This window comes from Alligator sinensis, unplaced genomic scaffold (assembly GCF_000455745.1).
Source record: "Alligator sinensis unplaced genomic scaffold, ASM45574v1 scaffold448_1, whole genome shotgun sequence".
NCBI classification, from domain to species: domain Eukaryota; kingdom Metazoa; phylum Chordata; order Crocodylia; family Alligatoridae; genus Alligator; species Alligator sinensis.
The window spans coordinates 2,419,366-2,429,212 of NW_005841870.1; the positions used below are offsets into that span (position 1 = coordinate 2,419,366).

The following is a 9,847-nucleotide window of genomic DNA, read 5'->3' on the forward strand; positions in this document are numbered from 1 at the left end:
CAAAACTGCCCTGTTTATATAGGCAGCCCATGCCTCAAAATGGCTGCCCCCATCAGGCACCCAGAGGCTGCCAGCTCCAGGCCTCCAAAGTGGCAGGCACACACAGTGCACTGCCACACAATGCCATAGTAGGAAAAGGGGAGAAGTAAGACCCCATGCCTGGTAACTGCATTGGTACAGAGCTATAGGTGGCAGGACATTCTGAGACAATGGTTTTAGCATGCAGTTAGCAATTGCTGGGGAAGGGAAGAGTCAAAGGCATTAAACATCTTTGTTAGTTAATGGCATATGAGATTGGGGGGAGGGTAGTTTATCCTCTGAGTGTTGCTTCTTATGGGTAGTCTCAGGCAGCTGTCTTCATAATGATGGTGGCCCCTGATGTGCTCAACGTATATGTCTCTTGACCATTGTAGCCCTTCTCCCTTGGGGTATCAGCCTGTATTTGGTCAGCGTTTGCTTCCAGACTTTGTCAAAAGCCTGCTAGTGGTTCTCAAATGGAATGGTCATGTCAATCATTGGGACTTTTTGTTGTCTATACTTGATCTTAGAGGGACAAGGGATACAACACAATGGTGCAGGTGCTCATCATTGGAGCACTTAGAGCATTGGGACCCAAGCAACAAGAGCGTCTTGCAAGCCACTGCTACTTGAAACTGATGAGGTGCTTCCATGATATCCAGTTCCACCTGATGGTCAAGATACTTCTGTGTTGAGCACATTACAGGCCTTTGCAAATACAAAGACAGTTGCCCAAGATTTCCGGCCAGAAGCAAGACTGAAGGGACAGACTGAATCCTATCCCTCTTGCACCATTAAGTGACAAAAACTTTTAATGCTTTTGACTTTTCCTGACCCCATAATTCTACACCGCATGCTAAAACTGTTGTCTCAGAATGTCTTGCCACCTTACGGCTCTCTACCAATGCGGTTACTATGAGCAGGGTCTTCCCTTTTTTCCTATTGCACCATGGCATTCAAATGTCTTAACTCCATATGCCCTGGGCTAACATAGACTGCATGACTGACTAACTCATGCTTTAGATTGCTTTCACATACACAAAATATGTACCTTTGTAACTACCATGCACAGGATCCTATATTTTCTTCCAACTGTACAAAGCCATGTAAAGAACTATGATTTTTAACAGATCCTAATAAATTTCTAAATCTGATCTTCTCTTTCCTTCACCAATAAAGATTTTCAAGTATTTCATTGTTTCTAATTTATATAGGCTTGAAGGAACCTGTTTTTTTTAATCTTTCATTATTTATGATGCTTGTTTCAGGGTTTTTTTTTTAAGTGTTCAATGAGTCAAACTGATGTTTTAGGAACTTTAAAAATGCTCAAATGCTAACTTTTGGTGTTTTAAAATTTCATAGTAAAAGTTACGGTAGTGTAAGAGTGATGTTGTAGCTGTGATGGTTGAAGAAATGATGTGAGAGGCAGCAATTTCTTAGGGTGATATTTTTTTAGGACCAACTATGTAATTAGACAAGATTTTGAAAGCAAGACTTTTTTTGTGAGATCTGATGAAGAATAGTGCCTTGCATTTGAAAACTTATCTAACTTTCCCAACTATATAGTTGGTTCCATAGAAGATATCACCCTAAGAAATCCTTGCCACTCACTGTAAAAGCTGACAGTTATAGGAAATACAAGAATAAATGCAATGATATTGTACATAATTTTCATGTTAACTCCCTTATGTTAATGGCAACAAGAAGGTGTGCTTAAATGTATCCAGTGTAATCACTCAATACTTCTCTGGTGCCTTTTTACCCTTGTGAGTTTAGAAATTTTTTCTCATCAGTTTTTCGATTGAGGGGAGAAAATTCAACAGTGATTGACACTTGATGGATTTAAATCTATTTGAATTCTCTCTATACAAGATGTATAATTATTGAAGAACAATGCATGGTTATTCTGATTTTACCTGAAAATCTAAGAAAAAGACTGGCATTTCTATTGTTTTATTAGGTCATGATGGTGCAATTAATTCTGTTGGCTGGAGTCACAACAAAAAGTGGTTAGTTTCTGCATGTGAAGATAGAACAGTGAGGATCTGGTCAGTCTGCAATACAGAACCTGCCCTGCTTCTGGTAATGAAATCTCCAGTATGTTAAATACATTGTGGTGCATTTTATCTTTATCTAAGACTTCCAGTTTAGTAACTCAGTAAGGTAAGTGTAAGGAGTGTAGGAGTTGTAAGGTCAGGTTTTTTTTGTTTTTAGACTTGCTAAGAGTTGCATCTCCAACTGATGAATGTGGGGAACTATGGGTACTCAACATCTTGTCAGTCACATCTTATCTCTTTTAAGTTAGGCATCCAAAACAGAGGCATGTGGGACTAATGAATGCTTCTAAAGGTTTTGCCTTTATTACCTATGATAATTAGTGCTTTATTTTTTCATTGACTAAAGCCAGTTTGACTTCATCCTGTTCCTCTTCCAATTCAACAACTAAAAGTTTAATACGAGAAGCCAGATAATATTAGGCTTAATTAAATACAGATGTTAATAACCTTAGTGCCAAAGAACTTTAAATAACAAAAAATAGGCCTTGAGATGAATAGATATTGAGTATACAAAGGTCCTGGCTTTACTCCAAAGGTTAACTTTTTAGCTTATGGTCAAGGTGGTAGTTCCATAGGGGAAACTATAACGTAATACTAGAAATTTCATGGAGAAAAATTTTAAGTGTCCTAGAATCCATTTCTCTTTACTTTGAATTTCAGGGCAGGGAGATGTTCCAGAAATCTGTACGCTTTGCACAGTTTTATTATATAGATAAGTTTATATTGCTGGGTTGCGGAGCTGAATTTCATCTCGTAAACTGCTACCTTGACATAAGCAAGGATGACCTAAAACGGTGGGTAAAAATTTCCTTTAATGGAACACTGAAAGTTAGTTGTATTACTAGGCAATTTGTGGAATAGTTTAACAAGCTTAATGGACAGAAATGGACTATTATTTGAACAAATAGTAGTTGTTTATTTTATATTTATTTTTGTTTTGGCGTCTCAGCATGAATTATGTCTACAGGTTTTTGATGGTGCATTCTTGATTCGCTTCTAAGGCTAATGCTGCTATTACTGTTAGTAGCCTCCTTACTTTCACTCTGTCTCTGCTAAAATATGTATTAATCCTATAATTGCTTTTCAGTACTATTGAATGCCTTTCTTTATGGTCTGCTTCAGTATTTTTCTGAATGTCAGAGGGTCCAAAATGCTGTAGCCAGATTACTTGCTTGCTCTGGCAAATGGAACTGTATCACTTCTGTTTCTTTCACTGGCTTTCTGTTGTCAAATACGATTCAATACTGTTTTTAAGTTTTGAAACTTCTTTATGGATTTCCTCTATTCTGTGATAGGTCTCTTACATTACACTCACCTACTAGTCTCACATTTACCTTGCTTCTCTAACTATAAGCCTCCTCTCACCCATTTCCCAGTAAACCTTGACTTTTGTGTCATTCTTTCCTGTTACATTTCTGAGTTCCCATTTATATGGGAATGTGCCTGTCCCTCCAAGCCACTGAGTTGCTTCTTTTTTCAAATCTTTCTGTAAAACATTCTTCTCTCAGCTCAGAGTTGGAACTAAACATCCTTCTGGCTTCCCTTTGCTACATAGTTCTGTTCTTTATTTGCTGTTGTTAGTGTACAGCAATTATTTTGGATATCTTTCTAGTTTTAAAATTTCAGTTTTCAATGTCATCTTTGTGCTTCAAATACTTCCTATGGATTTTTTTTCCTAAAGTTTCAAAATATATTGATATGATAAATTTAAGGAGAGGAAGAAATGGAAAAAATAATGAGCAGAATTGTAAGGGTATCTTGCTATTACTACAGTATTAATAATGCTATTAAATGATGTATGTAAACATTTTAGGGTCAGATCCTCAACTATGGACAATTGTGCTTTTTGGAAAAAAACAGATTAAGCATATGATTAAGTCCATCTGATCATTTCAATGAGAATTAAGTGCATATTGAAGCCTTTAACTGAATAGGTATGTTTCCAGAATGTGCAGGATGAACAAAGCATGTTTCATAGATTCATAGATTGTAAGGGGCTGGAAGGGACTTGTAGACCATCAGGTCCAGCCCCCCATGCTCTATTCAGGAAGACAACTGGGGTTAGGTGACCCCAGTGAGGTGACTGTCTAGTCTTCTCTTGAAAAACCTCCAGGGTAGGAGACTGCACCACCTCTGGAGGGAGTTTATTCCACAGTCTGGACTGTTTATTCTACAGTAAGGACACATTCAGGTCCTTAAACTAAAGGCAACAGTACCAAGTTAAAAAAAACCCCAAACAACCCCTCCCCCTGCCAAAAAAAGAAAAGAAAATGCCAATCAGATTTAAAACATTTTTAAAAAATAGAAGTTCCTTTAGATACCTGTTTTTTTATGATTATGATTTTAAAGTCAGCAGGACCATAACACACACCTAGTTTATCTTTGAACTATACGTTGTTCAACATGGGGAATTAATTTTCTAGGCATAGATATCTGTTTAGTTTTATAATTCTTTGTTGTGATTCCTTACTTCCCATTGTTTTTTGCTGTGGCCAGAATGATAATCTCTTTAATCTCTCCCATTTTCTGGAGGTTGCTATGATTCTTTTGTATATAGTTAGACTAACAGTAAGCCACTCCCTTTAGAAGGAATATAATACACATCTCTTGTAAATGCTGTAATTTAACACATTTTTATAGCTGGTTTGTATGGTACCTTAATTTAATGTGTGGCTGGGGATGATAATCAGCTGATTGTAGGTCCTGGGGCCTGCACTGTACTGGGCTCTGGAACAGTGCTGGGACCAATAATCAAAGCTGTGGTGCAGGAACTAAAGGGATTCCCCTGTTGGACACTTTGAACCCTGCCCCCAAATAGCTCCGGCTGGCTGCAGGGCACAGGAGATCAGAAACTCCCAGTGGGAGCCATCTCCCATGCCTGGCATCCTAGCCAGAGCTACCAGGGGCAGGGTTTTGACAATCAGCTGGTTGTTGGCCCCCACCCAGACAGTCCCAGATCTCAAAATCGTGACTGTTTGGACTGGGGCTGATAATCAGTTATCTGTCCTGACGACCCAGAATGAGCTGGACCCAGGTCTGTCTCACACTGGGGTTAATAATCAGCTGACAGTCAGTCCCTGGACATCCTTGGGTCTTGAACTGACTTGGGAGTGTCTGGCCAGGGCTGACAGTCAGTTGATTGTCATCCCTATGTGCAAAGCTTTGGCACCTTGCCAGTGCAGGAAAAGCACAAGATTATTATCCAGCAATGGTAAAACTTCCTCATCTCAACATACATTACTGCTTACAAGAGCAGAAAAAATTCAATAATCAGTAACCTCAAAGAGAGTAGAGAAAGCTGTTGGGAGAAAGAACAGTCCTCACATAAAGCACAGATCTATAATTTAGGAGATGTGGAATCTATTACTAGAATTTCAACAAGTATCTTGTGTGAAATTTATAAAGAATATTCTCTCTGCCTTTGTTTCCCCTTTTATAAAATGAAACTCATATTTAATCACTTCACAGTGATACTGTGACAATTTATTAATGTGCTTTCAGCCCTTTGAGACCCTAACATGGAAAGCTCAATAGAATAGAAACATGCTAATGTTGTTGTTGTTGTTTGCTCTGTTACTGTCTTTACCTCTAAAATATAGAGATAATTTATTATTTACCAGACTGTACTACCACGCTCTTCTAATTAAAGGATTAAAGCATTCCTTTTGGTTCAATCGAGTCTTGTTGAATCTGTTCCATTTAAGCATTTTTCCAAACTTGACTCAGAGCAAAGAGTAAAAGAACTATGAGAAACAAAAGAAATTACACAGTGGTTCATAAAATTAAGAAATGCTGGGAAATGGCCTGGAGGAAAGCCACAAGAAAATGTCAAACCAAATTAGCCTTTTTAAAAAACCTTTGGTATAACTGGATCTCAGAATAACTTGTGGGTTTTTTGTAATAACTTCAGTTGCATGCTTGGTCTTTTGGCATTAAAATAATATCCAGAGAACCAAATGGGGTAGGTTTGGGAGTTTGCTGGCTTGTAAGTGATACAGAGAATATGTTTACATGTGATAGCATGAAACTGTGACAGCATGAAGCTCAGTTGATTTACCCAACACCTTGTGTTGATTCTGCAGTCCATAATGAGTTCCATTTTACTGTCTGCTCTGCTAGCAGTACTTCAGTCACCTCATGTAAAGTGGGGGTGCTTGTAGGCCAGATCTAGCCCCTGGCACTGTGGCATCCAGCCTACAGGCCCTCCCGATGCCTCCACGGGAGCCCTATGGGCCATGTGCACTAGATTGGGCATGTGATGCTTAATCCTGGCCCATGGGGCTGGGTGGAGGTAGCGCTAGGCCCTGGGGCCCAATTCCTTTACACAGGATTGGGCAGGGGCAGCACAGAGCCCCTGGAACCTGATCCTAGCATTTGGGGTCAGGCAGGGGTGGTGCAGGGCCCTGAGGCCCAATCCTGGCATGTGGGGTCCAATCTGACCTGTGGACCTGCCCTGCGCCCCTCATTTGGCCCCCAGGGCCAAAAGGCTGTGTGCCACTAGTTTAAAGCTATCCATCTCATGTATGTCTATGACCCCTGGCACATGCTCATTTAATGGTATGATGGAATCTGATCCCAACAGTCACACCTTCTGCCATGCCACATGTGCATGGCAGTAAAAGCAATTTTGGAATTGGGGATCAGATCCAAATCACACTGGTGCTACTTGCCAGTGCAGGGAGAGCCCGGGATAATAATTGGCAGAGCACTGTAACTTCTGCCCAAAGCAACAAATGACCTATGGGTAGCATCTTGATGAGGCTTGTGTTGTGGAAACAAAACTGTATTTAGAGAACAGCTTGCAATATGGAAGTAACAGTCTTGCTGCTAGCCTTTGCAAAGGTCTGGAACTTAACCTTATATGACATAAAGGCTTCTTCTAGGACAAGTGGCATTGCAGGAGACAACCTGCTGTGCCAGCAAGTTCCTAATGCCAGACTTCCTGGACATTGTGGCTGCTAACAAACATAGGGAACACCCCCCCCCGCCCCCCCCGGCCGCTCCTTCCCCTTACACTTTCCTGGAAGAGGAAACGCATTAATCTGACCTGGCAATTAGGTGCTTCAGTGGGGCTTTTGGCTCTTTTGTCTAAATTGATTCAGTCAGCTATTAGATAAAAGGGCCAAAAAGCCACGCTGAAGCGCCCGATCTATATAGATATTGGGCGAGCTGGGTCAAATTAACACAGTACATCTTCTGGGCATGCACTGTGCTTAGTGCGGGGGCGCACTGAACTTAAAGTGCTGTTTAGTTTGGTTGGGGTTTATTTTTTCATCTGTAAGCAGCCTGTGTTTCCAGAAGGTTTTACTCTGTCATAAAGTTATACCATGACTCTGGAAAAATCTTTTTGCCTACATTCTGCCTTCCAAATACAGAGTACGTGTTTATTTGTGGGCATGTTGTATGCAAGAAAATACAGTATGATTTTGCAGTTATAGTGAATTCTTTGTTTTGCTGAAAGTAAGATGGTTCACGCTTCTCCTCTTTCAAGTTTCTTAATTTTTCATATTTTACCTGACTCAAAAAAATAAAAACAAAACACCCTCCCCCCCCCCGGTAATAAGATTGCCATTTTCAGATTAGTTTTCCTAGCACATACCACAAAATATTTGTTGTTCTCAAACCTTGTTATGTTTATAATGATGATGGTTTGCAGCCTTTCCCCTAGGCTTCCATGTTGTGTGGAGCCATTTTCCCTTTTAACATTAATTTAAACCAGTTATGTTTTTGTTCTAAATTTTTTATAAGTCTTTGCTTTTGAGCATGCTGGTAAATCTTTAGTTCTGTTATCAAAGTATTATGCATTTTTTCTGGATCACTTGAAAAATGCTTTTGTATTAAAAGAGAAAAGTTGTTTAGGCTGTTAGCAGTGATGTGAAGATTAGAAATACGCATTAGTGAAAGAAGGAATGGAAGACTAGATTATACCAAAATAAATTTGTCATTTGGGTTTTGGATTTCTGATATATTCGAGTGTCAGGTGAGATTCTGTATTGTGCCTCGAAGTGGGACAGGATATGGTGCTGCCTGGCATAGGGGATGTCATTAAAATGACTTGAAGCTAATTCTGGATTGTTTCAGGGGATGGAAAAGATTCTGGCATAATATTGATGGGTCCCCAGGACTGCCTAAAAATTATGGCAGCCTGCCAGATTGAAGTATAGTACACTGGAGTTTTTACTTAATACTTTTCTGCCATCCTCAGCTACCAGTTCTGCTACAAACCTTACATCAGATCTTTCAGCAGGGTCTTCGAAAGGCAGCATTTTCTCATAGTGCCTTCACCAAGGGAGTCCTCCATTCATTTCAGTCAGGACATCTAGGGCCTCTTTATGTCACTTGGACCATTTTAGCAAATGTTTAATTAAGAGCTAACTCAGTTGTGAGGTTCTTAGTTTTGTTTTATTTATTTTTTTACTTTTTTCTTTGCTCATTTCAGAAGGGCAAACAGAAATATCTTTTTTTTTCTTATACACAATTCTTGCTTTGATTATGTGGTCAATTATATTTAAAATTAAAACATAACACTCTTGCAAATAGCTTTTGTTAGAATACTCTCTACTGTAAGTATTCTGTATGGGCGCATCTACATGTCGCCCTATGGCGATGTAGCGATACTTTATATGGCTTCATGGTGAGCTATGGTGATGTAACAATCACGTGCATGTACATGTAATAGATTCATAGCTGTAGGGTCGGAAGGAACCTTGTAGATCTTCTAGTCCAACCCCCTGCCCTGGGCAGGAGAGAAAACTGGGCTCAAATGACCCCAGCCAGGTAAATGTCGAACCTCCTCTTAAAGACCCCCAGGGTAGAAGCCATCACCACTTCCCTTGGAAGTTGGTTCCAGATCCTAGCCGCCCTGACTGTGAAGTAGTGCCTTCGGATGTCTAGTCTAAACCTACTCTCTAACAATTTGTGGCTGTTATTCCTTGTTACCCCGGGGGGCGCTAGGGGGAACCGGTCTCTCCCAAACCCTGCTGGTCCCCCCAATGAGTTTATAGACAGCCACCAGATGCCCCCTCAGCCTTCTCTTGCGAAGGCTGAACAGGTTAAGGTCCCATAGCTTCTCCTCATAGGGCCTGCCCTGCTGTCCCTGGATCATGTGAGTGGCCTTCCTCTGGACCCTCTTGATGCTGTCCACATCCCTCCTGAAGTGCGGCGCCCAGAACTGGCCACAGTACTCCAACTGTGGCCTGACCAGTGTCACATAGAGGGGGATGATCATCTCCTTGGACCTGCTCATGATGCATCTGTGTATACATGACAAGGTGCAGTTAGCTTTACTCACCATGTCCTCACATTGGTGGCCCATGTTCATTTTAGAATTGATAATGACTCCAAGATCTCTTTCTGACACCGTGCTTTTGAGAAGGGAGTTACCCAGCCTATAAGTATGCTGCTTGTTCATGCTGCATTTTAGGTATGCTGCTGGTTCTTTCTGCCCAAGTGCCATTGTCATAGCGGTACACTCCCCAGGTGCAGTGCACTGCTATGGTGTCGTAGTGGTGAAATTTACCCATGTGCCGTGCGCATGGCGCAGTAACCACCTGTACTGCACCATGCTTTAGTACTTCCAAAAGGATGGTGCAGTACAGGTGGTTACTGCTAAGGAAGTACTAAAGCACAGTGCCTTAGCAACGTAGTTGTACAGTGATGTGTAGATGTGCCATATGTATGGAAATGCTAAGTGCCCGCGCGGTGCGTGTGGGGCCGGTGGCGCTGGCCGTCCGGTCCCCGCCGCCGCCGGGTGCGGCTGGGGTGCCTCGCAG

The 9,847-nt window shown here is 41.1% G+C and overlaps 1 protein-coding gene across 1 annotated transcript in view; it reads left to right on the plus strand.

Annotated features, from left to right (window-relative positions):
- The window catches only part of WDR27 (WD repeat domain 27), a 271,099-nt gene that overhangs the window by 76,123 nt on the left and 185,129 nt on the right, over window positions 1-9,847 (plus strand). Inside the window, exons 19-20 of the mRNA XM_025194665.1 lie at window positions 1,979-2,100; window positions 2,736-2,869. Coding sequence (XP_025050450.1) covers window positions 1,979-2,100; window positions 2,736-2,869 — 256 coding nt within the window. The remainder of the gene's footprint in view (window positions 1-1,978; window positions 2,101-2,735; window positions 2,870-9,847) is intronic.